The sequence below is a fragment of the Poecilia formosa genome, unplaced genomic scaffold (assembly GCF_000485575.1).
Source record: "Poecilia formosa unplaced genomic scaffold, Poecilia_formosa-5.1.2 Scaffold263, whole genome shotgun sequence".
NCBI lineage: Eukaryota > Metazoa > Chordata > Actinopteri > Cyprinodontiformes > Poeciliidae > Poecilia > Poecilia formosa.
In genome coordinates, this window is record NW_006800202.1 from 570996 (window position 1) to 592889 (window position 21894).

The 21894-nt window shown below is 38.4% G+C and overlaps 3 protein-coding genes across 7 annotated transcripts in view; 2 read left to right on the forward strand and 1 right to left on the reverse strand.

Annotated features, from left to right (window-relative positions):
• LOC103150809 (uncharacterized) overlaps positions 1–5686 on the forward strand; it is a 13876-nt gene extending 8190 nt beyond the window's left edge. For all 3 annotated transcript variants that reach the window (XM_007570552.2, XM_016680955.1, XM_016680954.1), the window contains 2 exons: positions 1771–1832; positions 2955–5686. In XM_007570552.2, coding sequence (XP_007570614.1) covers positions 2979–4154 — 1176 coding nt within the window. In that variant the 5' untranslated portion in view covers positions 1771–1832; positions 2955–2978 and the 3' untranslated portion in view covers positions 4155–5686. The remainder of the gene's footprint in view (positions 1–1770; positions 1833–2954) is intronic.
• Positions 5687–12881: 7195 nt separating this feature from the next.
• On the reverse strand, positions 12882–15965 carry LOC103150811 (uncharacterized). Of its 2 annotated transcripts, XM_007570554.2 has the most exons (7): positions 15903–15965; positions 15220–15390; positions 15056–15139; positions 14619–14675; positions 14383–14544; positions 13623–13733; positions 12882–13494 (listed from the first exon to the last, which is right to left on the reverse strand). In XM_007570554.2, the coding sequence occupies exons 2-7, from the start codon at positions 15379–15381 to the stop codon at positions 13426–13428; spliced, it is 645 nt and encodes a 214-aa protein (XP_007570616.1). In that variant the 5' UTR covers positions 15382–15390; positions 15903–15965; the 3' UTR covers positions 12882–13425. The 2 variants fall into 2 exon arrangements, with proteins under 2 accessions (XP_007570616.1, XP_016536428.1); XM_016680942.1 differs by lacking the exon at positions 15903–15965 and having other exon boundaries at positions 15056–15381.
• Positions 15966–17063: 1098 nt separating this feature from the next.
• On the forward strand, positions 17064–20535 carry LOC103150812 (membrane-spanning 4-domains subfamily A member 8-like). 2 transcript variants are annotated; one of them, XM_007570555.2, is made up of 6 exons: positions 17064–17151; positions 17875–18069; positions 18260–18379; positions 18960–19016; positions 19139–19354; positions 20341–20535. In XM_007570555.2, the coding sequence occupies exons 2-6, from the start codon at positions 17893–17895 to the stop codon at positions 20518–20520; spliced, it is 750 nt and encodes a 249-aa protein (XP_007570617.1). In that variant the 5' UTR covers positions 17064–17151; positions 17875–17892; the 3' UTR covers positions 20521–20535. The 2 variants fall into 2 exon arrangements, with proteins under 2 accessions (XP_007570617.1, XP_007570618.1); XM_007570556.2 differs by having other exon boundaries at positions 17882–18069.
• The last annotated feature ends 1359 nt before the right edge of the window (positions 20536–21894 follow it).

Below are 21894 nucleotides of genomic sequence, written 5' to 3' on the forward strand. Positions count from 1 at the left end.
GTAGCTTTGATCAAAAGTTTTAAAAATTGACTAAAGCACTAAAAATTGACTAAAGCACTAAAAATTGACTAAAGCACTAATAATTGACTAAAGCACTAAAACCCGCCTCTGGTTGACTCAGGTAGGAGATGGAGGAGATCGATCTTTTCACAGATTATCTGTCTCATATTAAACTGTTACCACATGGTGACACTGTATGTAAAAAGCATATTTTATTTTTTGTAAAAGTCCCATCCTGCAGCTGTAATGCAAAGAAAAAGGAAGTCTGGGAGTTTAAATGTTTCTGGAAACGTCTTCGTTAGCAGCCTGCAGTTTTCCCTCGGCGCTGTTTGATGGATCGGGCCGGGAATGGGCGCTATCTGCCGCCCGCAGCCTTCAGCTGTCCGCCGAGATAAACCCGGGGGAACGAAGCGACATCAGCAGAGGCAGGGAGGCACAAACCAGCTGACAGTTTATTTTCCATTGTCTTGTTGCCGTGGTTACTTGCTGAGGTTCACTGGAAAATGCCGGCTGGTCCAACAAGTTTAACCTCTTGTACTTAATCACGTCCCACGCCCGCTGCTCTGATATTGACCGAGGAGGAGGGCGGGGGGCGGGGGTAAAAGCTGCAGCTTCTCCATCAGATCAGCCAGAATGGGAGCAACACAATGCAAATAAAACACACCTGAAATAAAACACACCTGCCAGCTGCAGGAACTTCAGACTCTTAATTTTGTCCCTCACTGCAAAAACACCAAATTTTACGAGTATTTTTGGTCTAATTTTTAATGCAATTGTTTTAGAGAAAGTACTAATTATAGGTGAAATAATCTGCCATTGAAACACAACATTTTTCCCATATTCTGAATTAAAATGTCTTGTTCTACTGGCAATTTATGTCACTTATAATTAGTTTTTAACCAACATTAATGAATTACTTGCTTTAAACAAGCTCCTATATTTTACTGTAAAGATAGTTTGGTCTTATCTCAAATGTTCGGAGATATCTGCATAGAAACCAGACTGAAAAGTTGGTAAGATTTGATGTTTTTGCAGGGCATAATTTGATTTCCTCCAAAGTTTCCAGGTTTGCAGAAGGACATGTCTGGACATGTCCAGCTGCATTTTTTATCCGTTTCCTGGCATCTGGGACAAAAGATTTTCTGGATTTTCCAACTTCAGTCGACTTCAGCTGAAGTGGAATAAAGTGAGACAGAAGCAAAGCATGTTCATGAAAATATGTCTAGATTAAAATCTAGAGCTCTCACTCCTGTGAAAATGCAGCTTAGCCACATTTATGTGCATCATACCTGAATTGCATTTAAAGTTTAGTTCCAACTCAGAAATAACTTTAATTACTGGAAATTAATGTTTTTGTTTCAAATGCTTGCAAATACTAAATTATGCCCAAAGTAATTTGCTCTCCTCCTGCCTGGAATGTTCAAATGTTTTAAACTGAACTCAGAAACTATTTTAACTTTAACAAAAACTATGCTTGAGTTGAGATTTTTGTTTTGTGAGAATCCTTGAAGCTTCTCCGACTTCTCTGAGGATCAGAATATCGTCATTCTTGTTTTTTATGTTTAACCAACCAAGATGAAAATGTAATTAATTTAAAAGAGTGACCTGGGCAATGGAACAGGATTATTTAAGTTAAGTTGATCTTGTTAGACCATGACGTAAAACCAGTTCAGCCCATATCGGTGTTACATCATTATTGACTCAGACCTCTGGGTGTGACCAGCAGCTAAAACCGAAGCTCACTCGGCTCTTTCTCTCTCTTCTTATCAGGCTGTGCAGTTTTTCTAGAAGACTGAGGAGACAGGCTGCAGTTTGAAGACGTTTACAGAGCCGTAAGTGTATTTACAGAACCAGAAACAATCATTACACTGTAAAAACACAAAATCCTACCAAGTAACTTAGGTCCAGTTTGTAGAGCAAATATCTTAGTACACTTGAAACAAGTTAAAACTAACTTATAACTGACTTTTCAGTAAGATATAGGAGTTTGTTTTAAGTCAGTAATTCCTTAATATTAATGAAAAGTTACTAGTTCCATTGACAGTTTGTCACTTATAAAAAGTGCATCGTTTATCATATATCATAATTTGTTTCTTGTCATGATAAGAATTTCAATTAATTATGTTATTTTTTAAAGCTGTTCAGTTTATCAGGATTGTTATTTTTACTATTTTCTATACTGTTTGTGCAACGAGAGCATTAATAAATATCAATAAATTTGGAAATATGACTTAATACCTTTACAGCATGCAGTTTAGTGATGCACTTCATTATGAGACGTGTTCTAAAGAAGAGTTTTACAAATAGTTTTCAGCAGCAGTTTTTGTGTTTGTGGGGCTATAAATACTCTAAAGTCACAGGCATACACTTACCTTGAAAAAGAAGAAATAAATAGTTTTTATTGTCATTTCATTATCACAATGATGTCACAAAATATTGTGATCAAACCTTTAAGTCCTAATAACTAAACATTTTTCCCATGTTAGAAGTACCAATGGAACTGGTACATTTTCATCTGTGTGGAGGAATTATTTACTCTAATTAAACTCCTATTGACCTTTTGCAGCATGACGTCACGCATACAGGATCCCACCCCCATCCTGCTGGAGGGGAAAAGCTGTTCATTGGTTTTACCTGTTAGTAATGCTGACATCTCCAGGGTTCATTTAACGGAGTTGTTGTACCGCGGCAGCGCGGCTACAGGCAGCATGTAAAAGATCTTTTTGCCCTCCAGCGTTGTGCACGAAATTCCCGGATGTAAACAGTAATATGTAAGGGGTCTATTTCTTGCTAAAAAGTTATTTATAAGTTTATAAGTTAGTTTTGTCTTATTTAAAGTGTACTAAGATATTTGCACTAGAAACTAGAGCAAAAGTACTTGATTTTGTGTTTTTGCAGTGTTCTCATAATTTCTCTTTCTAAAGTGTAAGTTTCAGTTTTCTTTCCTTTCACAGGACAGTTTGAGACACCAGCCAACGATGGCGAATCCGTTACAGAAGCTCGTGGCGGAGAAGAAGGACATGGTGGAGACGGTGATGGAGGTGTTCGAACAGGGAGCCGAAGTGGTGGCCAGCATCGCCGGAGACCTCTTCCCCGTGTTCTCCATCGCTGCTCCCATTGTCAAGCTGGCTCTGGACAACGTGGAGAGCAAAGAGGCGGCCTTCATGAAGGAGCAGTTCCAGAAGGTCCGAGACCGCCTGGAGGTGGCCTCCGAGGAGCTGCAGCGGATCAACGACGAGATCAAGAAGAGTGGGATAGACGCTGCCTACTTCTCTGTGGAGGAAAACATCACCAACCAGTTCAGGAAGTACATGGACATCCTCAACGCCAAGCCGAAGTTCAGAGAGGTGAAGAAGAAGCTTTTCCTGGAACATTTCGCCAAAACCGGTGGAGAAAAGAACCTGCACATCCTCTACAACGCTGTGACCGGAGAAACTTTCTCTGGGGAGCCGATCCTTGAGATCATCCAGAACTACGAGGAGAAAAGCCGCCGACCGATGGAGGACTTTTGTGCTCGGCTGAAGAAGCTCTTCTGTGTGGGGCTCATTGCGCTTTTGGGGCACGCTACCCTGAAAGGCTACGACGAAGATGAGGCTCTTCTGAAAGAGTGGGGGGAAAATATGAACAAAGTCCAAGCCAAAATGAACGCCGTCATCGAAGACTGCATCGTTAGCTTCCCTAAGCAGGCCGAACAGGACTCCCGCCGTCTGGTGAGAGACCAGGAGGGCTTAACCAACCAGCAGCTAGCCGACGCTATCATCGAGAAGCTAAAGAAGAAGTACGACTGGGTGGGCTGGTCCGTGCGCATCTTCAGGTCTCCCACTGGCCTGTTCACCAACAAGAAGGACTACCAGTGCGCCACCGGGAAGAGCCGCTTCCAGGTTCCCACGTCGGACGAGAAACTGAACGTCTGGGTGTCGTTCAGCTCCTCGCCTGAGCCCGTGGATAAGAGCCACATCCAGCAGCTGATCCAGAGTCAGAAGAAGCCCACCGTGGTGGGTGTAGCTGAGTTCCTGTTCGAGAAGCTGCCAGGCAACTGCGTCGTCCACACTATCAAAACCAGCAAAGACCTGGGCTGCTCCTGGAGCTTTGAGGACGACCTTCACTACTGGGAGGAGCACAAGAACTTCTACGTCTGCGTTCATTCAGCCTGAAGATTTAGAGAAGTCTCTGTTTGCACAAATATAGCACCATGCTGCTCCGCCGTCCTCTGACCTTACAAATATTCCTCAGAATGTGCCTTTAGATATTATAAAGTTGAGAGTGTTTATGGGGTGTAGGGATCTAATGTGATCTGAGTGAAGCTAACAGCTATCAGAGCAAAGCCATTCAACAAGGGAGACATTAAAGACTCAGGTTTCCAAAGGTTTATGATATTTAACCAACTGCATCCATGTAACTGCAGCTTTTCCAATCCCAAAACAAAAATAAAACGGTAAAAATAAGCAAATTTATTTATCCATATAAATTTGCATTGTTCAACAGAAGTGTTTAGAAAAAGCTGCATGAACATTGTTGAGTTAATAAATTAATAAATTACACAATCATCTTCTGTAAGCGCAAATTTTCGGAGCAAGTTCAGTTTTATTGTTTTTGTCCGTTTTTATTGGCCTGCTGTGTTTGTGTAGCTGTTAGCGTTACTCACTGACTGGTGTCCTGAAAACAAGTCAGTACTCTAAAAAAGTTTTTTATAAAAAGTTTTATTCCTTTCTTGTACCTTCAATTGTGAAAAAAACAAAAACACATCTCCTAATGCCTTTTTCAGAACAAATTGTTGAGGTACACTCTGATGTGAGTTTCATAATAATATTCCTCTTCTTCAGAAGATTTTGGCAGGATTTAATGTTTCAACCTGGACATGTTTAATTAGAAAGAGAAAATTGTTATGGATGTTCTGGTGCTGATGCAGCTGAGCTCACCCTAAACGGGCCGTTTGTATCCAAACCACAGAAAACTAGAAACCCTCCGTTTGATTTCACTTTTAGTTCTTTTTTGGCCTGAAAGAAAATGACGCATTGTTTCATTTTCTGCCCACTCATCAGCACTGATGCTCCTGCAGCAGCTTCTGTCGGCTTTCAGTGCCTCAAACATCTCCAAGCTTCTTCCTGCGTTTTGTGAACCTGAAATTCACTTTTCAAAGGTTTAGTTGAATTTTTGATTCATTTTGGGTTTGGGGATTTTTTGTTTTTATCAAAATGTTTCTAATCTGACATTCATGTTCACACTACCTGCTGACAATGCAGTCATATTCAATAGATTATAAGCTGCTTGAAAGGATCAAGCATAGTTTTTATTAATTAAGCCCATATTTCTGTTTTAAAATGTTTTTTTTTTCATCTATTCCCCCAAATGTTTTTTTTGTTTTATCTGTAAACAGAAAACCATCATAATTAACAGAAGGCTTAAAAATATCAGTCTGCGTGGAATTTATCTATATGACGTCTCACGTTTGGTGAATTTATTAATGAAACTAATGAGCTTTTAAAAATATCCAGATTTGTTGAATCTGACTGTATAATGCACTGACTTCATAGTTGTGGGTTTTCTGCTCTTATGTCATCGTTGTGTTTCTTCTTTTTCAATTGATATAAAAATCAATAACACATTTTGTGACAGTTTTATTTTACACTTTCTATTGATATGGTTCCCTGTAACCAACAAAATAAATAAATATTGATTAAATGCATGGTTTGTATATTGTTGTGATTATTGTTTCTTAATCTCCTTTCTATATACAAACACCTCTATCTGGAAAGCTTAATCATGTTTCATAAACAGCAAATCTTCTCATTATTGAAGGCAGCATGTTTTTTAAAATGCATAATTATAATGAACATGTTTTACAGATAAACTGTAGTTATTAACGACACAGATGTGTAGCATCAGGCAGACTTGTTTATGTTTATATATATATATACTGTATATATATATATATATATATATATATATATATATATATATATAATATTCTGAAAAAAAGAAATAACTTATTTTTAAATATAAATTAGATAAAAATACTTTATACATTAGAATTACAGACATTTTGTGGTAATTTATGGATTAGAAGTTCATCTCTTAAGTTTGACTGCACTGTTTTAACACCCAGCTCTTCTGATGACAAATCTTACAACCTGGTAGAAAAAAGGAAACGGATTCGGTGGTTTTCTAGTTTGGAAACACCCACAGTGCTCTATAATCATGCGGTTGTGGCTTTTCTATATTCGGCTTGCAGACTCTCATGTCTTGCATTTTACAACAGCAGCAGGTCAACAACAGGGAGTCGAGGATCGTTGGTTTGAACCGTTTCTTATTTTATTGTCTCTACTGAACTTTAAAAATGAATTCTGCTCTGCGTCTCAATGCAGTTAGAGTAAATCTTCATTATTAGATTTAGAAATGTCCGTCCATCCTATTTTTATATGCAGAAACACACATAAGGTCAGCGTAGAGAGATCTAATGCAGAAGTCAGTTTAAAAGTTTAAAGCAAAAACAAAAGTTTGGATTAAATCTTGATTCTTGAAAGCCCGGACTCTCCGGGAAATGTGTAATAAAAGACAAAAATATGTCCACATAATCAAAGTTTGTTAGTGTCTAAACCACAAGTAGACTGAGAATAGACTGAAAAATGTCAAGATTCCTGTAAAACTGATCCTGACATTACAATACAACAATGTTTTTGTTTAAAGTCAAGTTACCACTTTATTTTGGTAGGCTAATTGCGCTAGCTTAAGCTAGCACTAGCTTAGCAACTGCTAAGCTAAAGCTAAGTTTTTCAGTTAGGGTGTATTTATTTCATTATTAGTTGTTTATTGTTGCCATTTCAAAGAAGTTTTACTTTTAAACAATAGTCTGTGTTTTTTCTACCTGGAATGTCTTAATGACAAACTGTTGATGTGGGAGATTTCTAACTAAATCCAAATAATATCATTTAATCTTTAAAAACCGACCTCGGGCTAATTTTTTATTTTTTATTCTGGAACTGCAAATAATCTGGGATTATTTAGGCCTAAATATTTACATGGAAAGTACATTGTTTATGTTTGCACATTGTGGAAAAACAGAAAAATATGAAAATAAATACTGAAATAATAGTGTCTAAACTGAATAATAATGTTAATACATAGCTGAAATTCTTTTTTCTAGCTTTGGCCATAGTCCTACCGGAGTCACCTTAAAATCCTGCACATACCGTAAGATACAAACTTCATTCTTTCCACAACAGAACAATTTTTGTCACAACAGTAGTAGATTTTTTAATTATTACTGGGATAGTTGGGATTTCCTATTTAATATAAAGTTATATATTGTTTTCTGAATACCTGCATGCCAATTGCATGTTGGGAAAGAAGATCCAGCTCTCACTAAGTAAACCTTTCACCGATGCGCTCCTGAGTTCCTCTGCCAAGTTTCACTGCCTCTTCAGCATTTCTGCATGAAAAGCTTACTTAGCCTGAAAACAGAGATACCTATAAATATTGGAGGAACTCTTGGCTTAAGTGTTGCAGAGGAAGCAACAATGAAACTCCCCTTCATTTAATTAAAATCCAATGTCCTGCAAGTAAAGATGATTTAAACCGAACCCTTCTGTAAAGTACCACAGTTTACACAAAACACCTGCTGGCTTCTGTCCTGTTGGTGGCTGGGAAAAAAATGCATAGAGCTGTTATGGTAAAACAGAATAATTTATTTATGAGAGTGACAGCAGGCTGAGAAATCAGGCAGAGAATGACAGAAACACTGAGGAGTGTTTTCAACGGGATGCAGGTGGTTTATTGCAAACAGGCAAACAGGCAGACTGAGAGGAGATTAATAATAAACACAGATTGACAGATAATCTAAGAAAATTAATATAAGAAATGGAACAAGAATAAACTAAGAAACAAGCATAAATACATAACCACTATATGGCATCTGCCAACTAAAGAACACAAATAAGACAGTCAGAGCATTTGAACATAAAGACTTTTTATTGTGAAATTTGAACTTGATAACGGAAACTCTGCATTAATTTTTGTTGTCTTGTTCATGATTTATGAATAATAAACCATAAACATGCCCATCCCTTATCCTAGATGTTAAAGTCGGCTGAATCTGCTACACAATGTGACTTTTATTTAAAGAAAAATCTGTAATTTTATCATATTTGTTCAACGTTACCATGTTGTGACAGTTTGCTATGAGACAGATAATATGTGAAAAGATCGACCACTTCCACTTCCTTTCTGAGCTTTTATTGGTCACTGGTGACGATGCTAACTAGCGGTAACATTCGTGATAGCTCTGCTGTATAATGTAGCAGACAGGCTAAGCGAGGAGGGCGTGAGTGTCACGCACACAAGCATGACTGACAGCCCTAAGACACTCCTCCTGGTGATGTACTTCTGCAGTTAGACCTGGGAGAAGGCAGAGAAGTCCGCAGATTATCTGTCTTATACTAAACTATCACGACATAGTGACATATTTACATAACAAATATGTAAAAAAATAAAAAATAAAAAAAGCCTTAAGTTTAAGTTACATATTGTAGCTAAAACTCATAAAGATTGGGACATTTTTTCTACATTCCACTAGAGGGAGCTAGCTTACCGCCAGTCATTTGTTCTTCCACTTTTGTGAACCAGAGAAAGAGATTCAATTGTTTGGTTGTCGTCTGTAATCTTATTACTGTCAGCAAAATTGAACTTGATTGCCTAAAAGAAACAAAAGTCAAAAATTTCTCTGAATTTTAATCAATTTTCACAAATTTGTTAATAAATGTATTGTATTTGGTTTTTGATTTAAGAATTAAGAGTCTATCAAAACATCGCAGTTGATAAACAAATGCTGCCGAGAACGACGGCCTGATCCTCACTCTGCATGAATGTGCTGCTAAAGGCCGCTCCTGGCCACGCCCAGGCTCCTGACCCGCGGCAGCTGAATGGGCGAAGTGATGGTTTTAATCAGGACAGAATTACTTTTCCATGAACATTATTTGGCCAAACAGCCCTGCATTGAGACCGGCCCATCAGGTGACCTCAGGAACGCAGACAAACATCACGCGGCAGCGGAAAGATTCGCTCGCCTTGCAGGAAGACACTAAACCTCCGACCATCACCTCAGAGTTACCCTTCACTCATTGGCCATTCTGATCAGAACCAACTAATTCAGATTTTTAAAAATTAGACCCTTATTAAATCAGGTGATTGAACGTCAGATGGTGTGTGGAGGGGCGGGGAGTCTCTGGGGGATTATCTCGTCATCCTGAAGGATCTGAAACAAGCTTGAGGAGTTTCTGTCATTAGAAACCTCAGTTGGTCTGTTACTTTGGCCCAGAGTGAACAAATCCTCAAAGAAAACCCCAGAGCCAAAGTTTTATTCAGGAACTTTGGGACATTTACATTCAGACAGTCAACAGTCAAACATTGGCGACTGGGTAGGGATTGACTTTAAATCTGCTGAGTGAAGCATTTCCCACACCACCAAAGTCCTTTGGTCCGCTTGTTTGGTCCGGCCCAAAAATGAATTTTATTTTTTTCATTTGGTGCGGTTTGCGTTCACATTGTGAATTTCACTTGAACTATACCTTCGGTACTTTAGCACTCTGTAGTAAACAAAGCAACATGAGTGACAATCAATGCTCCAAATGGACAGAAACGATGGGGGTGGGACGGAGAACAAACCCAAAATGAAAAACAAACATGGCGCTGTTTTTTTCACTTTATCGTTAATAAAATCGCTGAACACAATCACATTCCTTCATGTCTTTTCTGCCAGTTGGTGCAAATGCCCAAACATTGAGGATGCACAGCCATCCATGTTTGTCCACAGCTCATACCCAACAATGGTGGCTCATGAAGTCCAAAAAGGCTCCTGTTTCCTGTAGTTTGGACTGAGGTCGGTCTGTAAACAACCACACCAGAGTTTGTTTGGAAGTGGATTGTCAAAAATAGGATCTCGGTCCGGTTGTTTCATCACACAGAATTGCTTACGTGTATTCATACATGCACAAAAGGTCCGGACGAATGGGGGAGACAAACTGTGGTCTAGTTAAAGTAGACCAAAAGTGGCAGATGTGAAGACATGAATCCAACCCAAAGGGACACCAACTCAGGAAGATTATTTGGATAATTTCACCTCCAAACATGTCTTGAGACCTAAAGAGGAACAATCAAGAGTCAACACACAGCATCTGTTATTACAGCTGAAAACCAACGAACAAGCCCAAAGTCTGGGTGATGAACTCTGACCCGAACCTTCAGAGCCACATAAAGACAGTTACAAAGTCGGCCTTCTGTCTGAAGAACATTTCCAGGATTAGAGGACTGATGTCCCAGGAAGATCTAAAGAAATTCATCCAGTCACGTTGATTACTGCAGCAGCGTTTTCACATGTCTGCCTAAAAAATCAATCCTCCAGCTGCAGCTGATCCAGAACGCTGCTGCTGGGGTTCTGACTAAAACCAGGAGGATCGAGAACATCACCCAGTTCTACAGTCCTTCCACTGTAATGTTCCATACAGGTGTCTCTATTGGTGACTGTATGATGTTTTTATGACTTTTTATTTTTGTGTTTTTATGATGAAAAGCTCTTTCTGCTGATGTGAAACTGCCTTCTGTCTGAAATGTACAGATAAACTGGAGTGATTGACTGAAGGCAGCAGACGTTGCTCTAAAACCTCTGCTGGACTTTTTCACTTAGATGCTGCCGTCACAGAAGAGTAAATTAGCTTTTCCAAGAGCACTGATCCAATCCCATACCATGATACAACCTCATATTACCACAGAACCTGCAAGATACGACTGAAGATGTCAGAAAACAGTTCCTCAAACTCGGCCTTCATGTTTTCACACAAAGCCGTTCGTCGTGTTTGTTATCCCAGCCGTTTCTCATAACATACCAAAGTCTGGGCAAGACTCAACAAGCCGACTGTGTCGAAGGAAAATCTCTTCTGTTGAGCCTCTTTGTTGATGTCGCCTTCAGAACAACATCGACTGATCCCGGTCTAACCTGAAAACACACAACAGCCATAACTGCAGTGGCTTCAAAAAGGATTTTCCCTTCAACTATTTTACACAACATGAAAGAAACGAAGCAAATGATTGTGGAGTCGGGAATAAAAGCAAACAAAGTTTATTTTCACTAAAGGTTTAAGCAGCTCAGCCTCAGTTTTGCTACAGATTTTTAGTTCTGGCTGGACTTTGACTAGACCATTCTAACCCATGAATCTGCTTTGATCTAAACCATCCCATAATATCTCTAGCTGTTTATTCTGTTGCTGATTAACCTGGACTGAGCTCCATTTATCTCCCATCAACTCTGACCAGCTTCCCCGTCCCTGCTGAGGAAAAACACTCCCCCAGCATGACACTGCCACTACCATGTACACCAAATCGATATGTTTAGTGAAACACACAGTGTTAGTTTGTACCCACATATAGGCCAAAGCATCCAACTCTATGAGCCTCTATTTTGGGGGTATCAAATGAAAGGGGCAGAATATATGCACGCCACACTTTTCAGATTTTCATTCATGACAATAACTGAAAACTGTGCATCGCTTTCCTTCCACTTCACATTTATACAATACTTAAAATCACAGAAACTTGAAGTCTGCGGTTGTAAAATAACTAGATGCAAAAAAGTTCAAGAGGTATGAATATTTTTATGGGTTTAAACAGCTCTACTAAAGAAGGGAATCATTTAATGTAGCTAAAAGCATTAAGTTACTTACATGTTTATGATGTATTTTAAACAGATCAGGTGATTTTAAATTTTATCAACTCATTCACATCTTAAAATGTAGAGATGCTGCAGTCCAGCTGTTAAATGATTCCAGGTTTCTGGTGGGTCAAAGGTCACATCTTTTATTCTAGAAACATAAAATATGATTAAACTGTCTAAATTACAACCAAATTATAACCAAATGCTCATTTTAAGTGGTGAGTAACGTAAGAAATAGTGACAAATATTTCTAACTATGATTTCTTCTTCTAACCAAAGTAAGTTAAAATTTGATGGTCAAAATGAGAAACATAGCAAAATTGTAAGAATGTTAAAACAACTTTTCTCCAAGGATCTAATTAGCTTCCTCCAGCTCATATCAGTCACGTTCAGCTGCTTCAAGGAAGCCCAACAATCCCGATTATGAGCCATTCACCTGATCACAGACTGAAAACACATCAGCCTAAAATATTCCTAAGCAATAAAGCTTCTCAGTGCTCATACAGGTCATGCAGCGTTCTTAAGCCTCATTAATGGGGATTAAATGAACGTAAAACACAGACATACCTGTGGCTGCGCTGTGAGCAGCGACTTGTAAATGTAAATGAGACAAAGATTTAATGTGAATAAACAGCAACGTTCAGATGTACCTGCTGAAATTTGAGTCAGAACGACATTTTACCAGCAGGTCGTCCCGATTATTTACAGTTTATTATGTTAAAAATAACATAATAAAATTCAAACTTACAGCAAGTCCAAGTTTGAATTTATTATAAAAATACAGAAACAAAATAATTTTAAAATATGTTTACCTGGACGTTTTTGTAAATTGTTTTAAATCAAACAGAAAGCAGAGTAATTAGTTACTGTGAGTGAATCTTTCTCTGCCTTTTTGTTTCAGTGATAATATTCACTAAATATATTAAGTTGAGTGTTTAGTCTGGATAAATAAGTTATTAAAAAACTCTTGTGTCGTCAAAACAAGAAGATCATGAGCATCATGAGAAAAACACACGAGGGAGGAGATGCAGGAAATAGAACATTTACCGCCATCTAGTGGTTATTGGTGTAACAGCATCTTCATAAAGGAGTCGAGAATAAATCTATAATCTGAAGAATTAAAATTGAAAATATTTTTTTATAAGCACACCGTACAGAAGGAGGAATGTAGGCACAAGGAAACATTTTTATATTTTTAATCAGTAATTCACAATTTAACAAATCTAGAAAAGAAAACAAAAATTAAAGGAAAGACCTGATTTCTACCTGCATTTATGGATATCAAGACATACAAAGTTTTCAATTAACTTTTTCTGAAACCAATCCTTTTTAAAAACATTTTAATTTTAAAAAATACACTTAAAAATTACATTTTGATGACTTTAATCATTTGACTTTAATCATCAATTTTAACCCAAAAATTAAAGACCAAAAATATTTCTGTTTTTTGTTGCATCTATATTTTGGAGATTTTAGGGTCTAATTATTTTTAAATACATAACATAAAGCTATTTTTGTAATATCTTTGTGAAAGACAGAATGTCTCTCAGGATTAGAGACTCTTTGAACTATTTTCATTAATATTTTTGCATTTTCATAATAATTGCAATCCAAATAAAGTTTAATAAAGCAGCAGTTCTCTGAAGCTTGATGGTGTTTGAGAGGGACAGGGCACCCTTTGTCCCCCTTTTGGTTTCTCCCTGGTTTTACCAGATTAGTTAGATTTAGGCTCCAGGACTGGTCATGTGACCATCTTTAACCAATGGCTGCTGGATCACAACATCTTTGACATCCTGCAGAAACACAACAGAGTAGATTTTAATAATCAGAACAAATTTTCCATCAGAGTGACTTTATTTAACAGTTAAACAACTTTAAGCAGCAGTTCCTTTTGTAATGGACTTGTGAGTTTTGTTCATACTTTCCTCCTGTAGTAGAAAGCCTTGTTGCCCAGGACTGCGAGGCTGATGCAGACACAGAGCTGGAGGACCGACATGACAATCATGGTGATGTCCACGCCTCTCAGCAGTTTCTGAAACACCAGACAAAGAAAAACAGAATGAAAAGAAATGCCTTCTGACAGAAAACAACCAAAAATATGTAGTTCTGGTTTCAGTATTCGGTCTTCTTGAGCTCCAATCTCCAGCAGTTACACCTGAAATAAAGTTCAGCTGCGCTCAAAGGATTCTCCCAACATTTGCTCGCTTGCTGTGGTGCTTCAACAGAAAATTTACTGTCAGAAGTTGCGTTCCCATTAATGTTCACAAACGTAATCAATATCCCGCTAATGTTGGGGGAAAAAAAACACAAAAACATAAAAACAAAACACAATTTCATAATTTCAGTGTTTCATTAAACAAGAAACACAATACCGCGCCATGATCCTCCAACTACTTCCTGTCATCTTCTTCTTCGTGGTTGGTGCCAGCAGTTAACATCCTGTTGAATCGCAGTTATTGACCAGTGAAAGAAAACTTACCTAATCGTGGTTATTACGGTTATTCTTGTCTGACTTTGTCCTTTCCTCTCTGTAATCTGTAGTTCTATTTTCATGGTGTGTTTTGTGTAATGACAATCAAACATTGATTAATTTGTTCAGAGATGATGAAACACTAACATCATCAGCTGCTCCAGTCAAATCAGCGCATTTAAAGGTAGAAAAAGATCGATGTGTTGAATACCTGAGCTAAATTAGCCAAGAATATGCAGTTTTTGGAGTTTGTTTCATCCAGGATCCCACACATCCCAATGACAGTGAAGCTGGCCAAATGTACTGCATACAGCACAATGGCCACAATGGAGAGGATGGATCCGGCTATGTTGAGAAAGACGGAAAAGCCCGTCTGAAAGAAGAAATATGATTATTATTCACAACAGCGACCTCTACAGTTGGAAAACAGTACTGTTCTTTACTCACCAGCCAGCGGAGAGGAAATCTGTCTGCAAGAAGAGACAAAACTCCGGCTGCCATGAACTGAAAGAAAAACAGTAATAAGATCAATTATTTCAGTTTTTCATATATAAAGAGTAAAGCAAAATTACGGCCATGTCAGGAAATTCTTTACAAGATTTTTGTTCATTTCTTATTTTCAGTGTGATTCTAAAACACATTTGGTCAGAATATACCTGGCGCACATTCACTGTTATGCTTCTAATTAGTGCAGAAGAAGTGGAAATGTCTCTGTTAAAATACTTCAGTATGAGGAGGAAAACCATGTTAACCATAAAAATGAAAACTTTGCTCATGTTTCCCATATTCAAATTCTGACTGATTTGAAGGAATCTTCACATATAAAAAGATCCCACACAAATAAAAGAAGAGGATGAAGTTTAAAGGGATGTGTTTTTACTTACAGGAACTCCCAGCCAGTAAGGAAACGTTTCTACACGTTCTGGTCCGAGTCCAACGTTGAACACGCCGACCATGATCTGCACAGTCTGCGAAACGTTTAAAACGTTTTTCTTTACGGTGTTGCTCTTCAGAAACTCATTCTTTAAAGGCTTTAAGTTCCTCTCACCCCGAGAGCTCTGACCACGCTGCTCCCTTTGGTTGCTGACCGCCATGATGGACCGCAGGAAAGAGCCCTGATGATCTGACGCCATTGTGCTAACATGCTCCAATTGTCCGTTGCTATGGTAACAACAGTCACTCCGGTGTCTGCATCCACTGAGACGGACATCTTTACAACCTTTGGGCAAAGGAAACGTAGATATTCAAAATGATATTCATTCCCCAGAGAAACGATGCAGGGATGCAAACTGAAGCATCGTATATTAATACTGGAGATGATGGTGCAAAGAAGGATTTTACATAAAATCTAAGAAATTATGAGTGAAGAGCATCAGAGTGGCTCATCAACAACAAACAGTCTTCAGTCAGAGGCATCTTCAAAGCCACTGCAATACAGGCTGCTACAGAAGAGCCTTCAATCACGCTAAAGAAAATGTAGTTTCTCTTCGGGATCAATAAAGTATTTTTGGATTTGAATTTTTGAATTGAATTGATCATTTCAGACGTTCGAACAAAAGAAAAACAAAACAACGTGTAAATTTAACACCCTATTACATACCACAGACACAAAAACACTTATTTGGTGACTACATCTGAAAAGGGATATTAAGAAGTTGAACTTTAATATTTCACTTTATAATAAAAAATAAAATTATTTTCATAAAAGCCATTTTAATGCTGTGAACTCACCTGCTGAGAAGCTTCAGTCTGACTCCAACAGTTTTCTGGCTCAGGCAACAGAAACAAAACATTCACTTCCTGTTAATCCTTCAAATTAAAAGCATACTTCCACACATAGACAGAATCCCCTGTATTCTGTCTGTTCATAAGTGTGGAACAATAAATGAAATTTGAATTTTCAGTACTTTCTTCAGTCATCTGGGTTGATGTTAGTAGAGAATTGAATTATTTATGATATTAAACTGACTGAAGCTGAAAGCCTGCAGCAGATCTGCTGTTACTGGATCAAAGTTTGATGCTCTAATTTGCTAACTTTCCTCTGAATGTGGAGGAGTTTGATATTTACACAGGACAATGAGTTGATGCAGGAATGTCTTAAAGTCAGGAAGGTAAACACTGATATCGTATCAAATCCAAATATGCAGCTGCTTTTATTCAATAATGCAGAAAAAACTGAGTGAGTTCTGGGTCATAACTCCAAATTATGACTAATAATGTTTTCTTTCACGGGCCTTAAAACTACCAAGATTTTCCTGTATCAAACATATTCCAGATTATTTGCTTTCATATGTTTATATCAGATATTTTAAAACATTTTTAAGGATTTCCTGCATTCTGAAACTGTGATTCTCCTGTCCTGATACTGTCCCACTACCGCCACCTTGTGGGAAGAAGTGTTATTTCCAACGGAAGATTAACTGACTTCCGTTCATGTTGGAACAATGAAAAACTAGTTTATGACACCAAAAGCTAAAAATAAATAAAAAAAACATAAATGTATATTATAATAATATAACATTATTCCTAAAGAAATACCTCATACACTAATCTGAGTTTAGTCATTTTATTTCCTCTTTTCTGACTTTGAGTCTGAACAGAACTTTGTAAACAACTAAGCTATAGAAACATTTGATACACTTAATTAATGCTCCCCCTGGTTTCTGTTAATTTGTGTAAATGCATAATAATGAAGTTTTGGAGAAACTTCATTATTATGCATTATTCATTATTAATGGAACCGTTATTATCTGTGACTCTCCTCAAATCATAAACTATTTTTATAATTACAGTGAAATATAAAATAAAACAAACAAAAAGATCAGCACATGCGCAAATGATATGACTTTTTTTCTTTCTTCCCGTTCCCTTTTTTTTTTAATTTTTTTTTTATTTGTGCGCTTCCGGGACAGATCGCTCTGTGACGCACGTAACTGAATTTGAGGTTTTGTTTTTCAGAGTTTGCTTCGGGATCTAACAGGTAAGTTGTTTTACTGAAATCCCTAAAGTTACAGCGGAAATGAAAAGAAGACGCAGAAACAAAAGTTCTGCTGAAGTGAACCGGGTCTGACTGTAGTTTCTGTTGTTAGACGAAGTAAAACGAAGAGTGGGGGATTTGAGGACAGAGTTAAAACTGGAACTGATCGTCAACTGTTTTACTGAAAGAAGGCATTTTAATTAGGTCACTTAAATTTATTTACTTCAAAACTGATGTAAATTTAAAAGAACATAAAACAGGCAACCGCTATTTTGAGTAATTTATTTATTCATTTTATTTTTCAGACAGAAGCTGTTTTCTCCGACTTCCTTTTAATTCAACTGCAATTTAATCCACATAGCCTGATTGTTCCAGTGTTTGTGTTTAGGATAGCCCAGTCAAAGTCCAGGCCTGAACTTGGTTTTCACAGAATCAGTCAGGATTTAATTTTGGATTTAATTGAAACACCAGCAGCTCAAACCCAGAGTATTGACTTTGAATTATATTAATGAAATATTTTTAGAACCAGGTTTTGTTTTTTTCTTTTTCAGCTCATTGTTGGCCTACTTTGTGTTCTTCTGCCCTAAAAAACTACAAATAAAATCAGAATTAACAGCAGAATCACACCAGTGTGAAAGTCCAACAGCTACAAATACCTTTGATGCATCTTATTTCATTTAACTTGTTAAAATAAGTAATAACACACATTTGAAATGTCTGTGTCAACTTTCAGGACCAGGAAGGATGTCTGTGACCATGAGCAGGACCGACGGGGTCACCATGTTCACTCTGACCTCTGACCCTGACAGCCGCTGGCCTCCGCTGTGCCAGATCCTGAAGAGCCTTTGCTACAGCCCGGTGTGCTGCTCCGTGTCCCAGCAGCTGAGGACGGTCCTGAAGACGTCTCTGTCCGTCCTCGGGGTGAGCTGCAGACTTCTCTCTTCATTTTAATGAAAACTTAAACTGCTGTTACTCTAATTAGACGTGTTTTCTATGAGTTTACTGTTTGTTGCATCTTTATCGAAGCTCTTTCATTTGATTGTAAAAGATAATGTTGAAGCATGAATGTCAAGTTTGACCTCAGGTGTCTGCTTCTCGGTTCCCTTTGCAGGCCATCCACATGATGATCGGGCTGCTTAACATTGGCCTTGGCGTCCTCGTCCACCTGTCATACGTTTCTTCTTACTTATTTTACTCCTTCGCTTATTTACCCTACTGGACGGGATCTCTGGTGAGCAAACTGCTGGGTTACAGATTGTCAGCATTAATTGTCGGGGCCTTAAAGGGGCAGTATTATATATTTTACAGTCAGATAGTTCCATTTTATAGCATAATCAAGTAACTATGTTACCATCAGCTGTTGTAATAATGCTGTATGCCACTTTATTAAGTACACCTGTTCAAATACTCATTAATGCAAACATAACTCAAAATAAATTTGACTTTGCAATTTGTCACTTTGAAATGGGCCTCTGTCTCTTTAAGAAGCTCCAACTTTTTCCGACACATTAAATAACATGTAAATTATAATCTCAAATTTAAATTGGCGATTGACGGTTGTAGTATTTCAAAGCCAGATATAAATTGAATTGAAGTTAGCATTTTAGCTTCTGGTAAACACCATGCTGGTGTAGTGCTTTATTGTTAACAGAACCAATTTACAGTAAGCAGTGGCCTCCACTGGTTGTGTGTGTAAAGGGGATGTAAACAGAGCAACCCATGGTTACATGGAGCCATTTATTGGCTTTTATGAAACTACTGTTTTGAGTTTTAAAAACAGAATATTTACATTTGTTTCCCTTTTTTTGCAGTTCATTATGTTTGGCATCATGTGCATTTTATCTGAGAAGTATCCAAGTCCATGTCTGGTGAGTGATTCTAACTTTCTGGTGTTCCCTCAGGATCATCAGCATTTATTCTTAGATCTTTTTCAATATTAATCAAATTATTGGTCATGTTTGTAAATGTAGTTATTCTTCTTGTATTTCAGATCATCCTCAGTGTGTTTGTCAACATAGTTGGTGGTGCTCTTGCCATTGCTGCCATCGTGTTCTACAGTATATTGGAGGGAAATATGTATGTGTGGCTTTCCTGTAATGACGAGCCCTACTACAGCTACTACCCTTACAGACGCACCACGCCAAGTCCATCACCTGATGCTGCTTACTTTAAGGAGAAGTGCTTGGAAGGCAAAGCAGTGATGGAGGTAAGACAGAAATATCCCACCAGCAGTCAAATATATGATTACTCTATATTTGTTGTCATTATGATGAGCTTTAGAGATGATTCCATCTTTGAAGATTTGTGGATGTTTGTTTTTAAGCTGAACGTTTTCAGGTTTATGACTGTCGGGTTATTTATGGCCTTGTTGACGTGGAGCTGCTCTTCAGTTTAATCGTAACATTTCTGTTGTGATCCAGCACTTTGAAGACGGGTAACTGTTTACGATGAAGAGGAAGCTAAGGGTCAAAACCGCAGGCGTGTTCAGCGCCACCTTTTGGCCTGGCATGACAACTACAGCTGACTCGTGGTGTCTTGGTGGCGCCGTCTAAACATGGAACGTTTCCCCAATCATCACCAGAAAATTTCTAGGCAGCAGTCTGGTGTAAATGTAGACTCTGTGAAGAAAAAGATAGTTGTTATGTGTGATTTAGTGACATCTGCAGATGTAAATACCAAGTTCCCACAAGTCTGAACCAGAAATGATCCGAGCCACTGAACCGCCATCTTGGTAGGCAAGTGCAGCGCAAAGCGTAGATGAATCATGGCTTCTAGACCAACAAAAAGACAGTGGAGTACTCAAAAATTGTTAATGAACTTATATTGTCTATGAATTAGATAGTAACAAGGCGAGAGCTAGTTCTAAGCTTGTGGCATGTTTATTGTTGTCATAGCAACTCTTGTGACGGATACCTTCCAAGATGGCTGCCGGCTACGAAGTTCCCAGAACTGTGACATCACATGAGAACATCACATTAAAACCAACTATTAATTGATTGTGTGGCCACATATTGAAAAATGATTTCAAAGTCTTGCTTCAAATCAGCTCTTTGAGTTGTTTTTGTTTTGTTTGTTTAACAGCAACACAGATGTAAGATAATCGGCATCATTTTATAAATAAAGTAAATGATTTACGGAGGATGTTCTAAATCCATTAGAAAAATGTTTTATGGAGTTGTTTGTGTTCTGCAGATGCTTCTGAGGGGCATCACTGGGGTCCTGATCGTCCTGTCGGTGGTGGAGCTCTGCGTCGCCATCAGCTGCGCCGTGTTGGGGATCAAAGCTCTGAATTCCACCAGCAACAAACCAAACAAGGTGAGCCGTTTGGGTCCAAAGAGTCGGGCTCAACCAGTTCATACGCTTCTGGCTTAAATCTTTAATTTAGTGTTACTTTTGAAAAACTCTAAATTATCAATCAATTCAGAAGATGATTATGTAATGGTGGATACTCACCGGCCACTTTATTAAGTACACCTGTTCAACTGCTCATTAATGCAAATGTCAAATCAGCCAATCACATGGCAGCAACTCGATGCACTTAGGCATGTAGACATTGCCCAGACGATCTGCTGCAGTTCAAACCGAGCATCAGAAAGGGGAAGAAAGGAGATTTAGGAGACACAGCAGCAGAAGACCGCACCTGGTGCCACTGCTGTCAGATAAAAACAGGAAACTGAGGCTACAATTCGCACAGGCTCACCAAAATGGACAATAGAAGATGAGGTCTGATGAGTCTGGATTTCTGCTGCGACATTCGGATGGTGGGGTCAGAATTTAGCATCGATAAAATGAAGCATGGATCCGTCCTGCCTGGTATCAACCAGGCAGGACGGTTGATACAGGTCGTCTGTAATGTTTGGGTGGTGGTGGTGGTGTAATGGTGGGGGGATAATTTCCTGGCACACTTGGGCCCATTGGTACCAACTGAGCATGGTGTCAATGCCACAGCCTACCTGAGTATTGTTGCTGACCACGTCCATCCCTTTATGACCACATTGGACCATCTTCTGATGGATACTTCCAGCAGATAACACACCATGTCATAAAGCACAAATCATCTCAGACTGGTTTCTTGAACAATGAGTTCACTGAACTCCAATGGCCTCCACAGTCACCAGATCTCAATCCAATAGAAAACCTTTGGCTTGTGGTGGAACCGGAGATTCACATCATGGATGTGCAGCTGACAAAAACCCAACAACTGGGTGATACTATCATGTCAATATGGACCAGACTCTGAGGAATGCTTCCAGTACCTGCTGAATCTATGCCATGAAGGATGAAGGCAGTTCTGAAGGCAAAAGGGAGTCCAACCCGGTACTAGCAAGGTGTACCTAATAAAGTGGCCGGTGAGTGTATGCACACCAGCAAAATCTTTAGTACAGGACCTGTACTGCAGGCCTTTTCAGTTGGGCCTGCAAAGAGGAAGCAGAAAGACTTCCAGTTCGTAGGTTGGTTTAGGTTCTGAAGCTGCTGGATTTTTCTCGCCACTCAACCAAAAGGTTCTGAACAATGGATCGGAAGAAACGGACTCAGAAAAATCTGTTTCGCCTGAGTCACTGATCCATTCAGATAAATCTTTGGTGATCCAAACATCGCCTAGGTGGTCTGACATTTTATTTATCAAGGAATTGTTGTGGTTTTTTTCTCTCCGTCTCTTCTACCCAAAATGTCTGTGTTACCTGAGATTAATTAAATATGAGAGAAAATTAAAAAATAAGAATAAAAATCAGAAAATAATTGCCA

Bases quoted from the DNA above. Each gene is read 5' to 3' on its own strand.
- LOC103150811 (XM_016680942.1), bottom strand. From the start codon at position 15,304: ATGGCGTCAGATCATCAGGGCTCTTTCCTGCGGTCCATCATGGCGGTC. The intron at 14,545-14,618 runs GTGAGTAAAGAA...TTCTTCTTTCAG, and splicing joins GATTTCCTCTCCGCTGGCTG to ACGGGCTTTTCCGTCTTTCT. The intron at 13,734-14,382 runs GTATTCAACACA...CTGGTGTTTCAG, and splicing joins TCTTGGCTAATTTAGCTCAG to AAACTGCTGAGAGGCGTGGA.
- LOC103150812 (XM_007570555.2), top strand. From the start codon at position 17,893: ATGTCTGTGACCATGAGCAGGACCGACGGGGTCACCATGTTCACTCTG. The intron at 18,070-18,259 runs GTGAGCTGCAGA...TTCCCTTTGCAG, and splicing joins CGTCTCTGTCCGTCCTCGGG to GCCATCCACATGATGATCGG. The intron at 19,355-20,340 runs GTAAGACAGAAA...TGTGTTCTGCAG, and splicing joins AAGGCAAAGCAGTGATGGAG to ATGCTTCTGAGGGGCATCAC.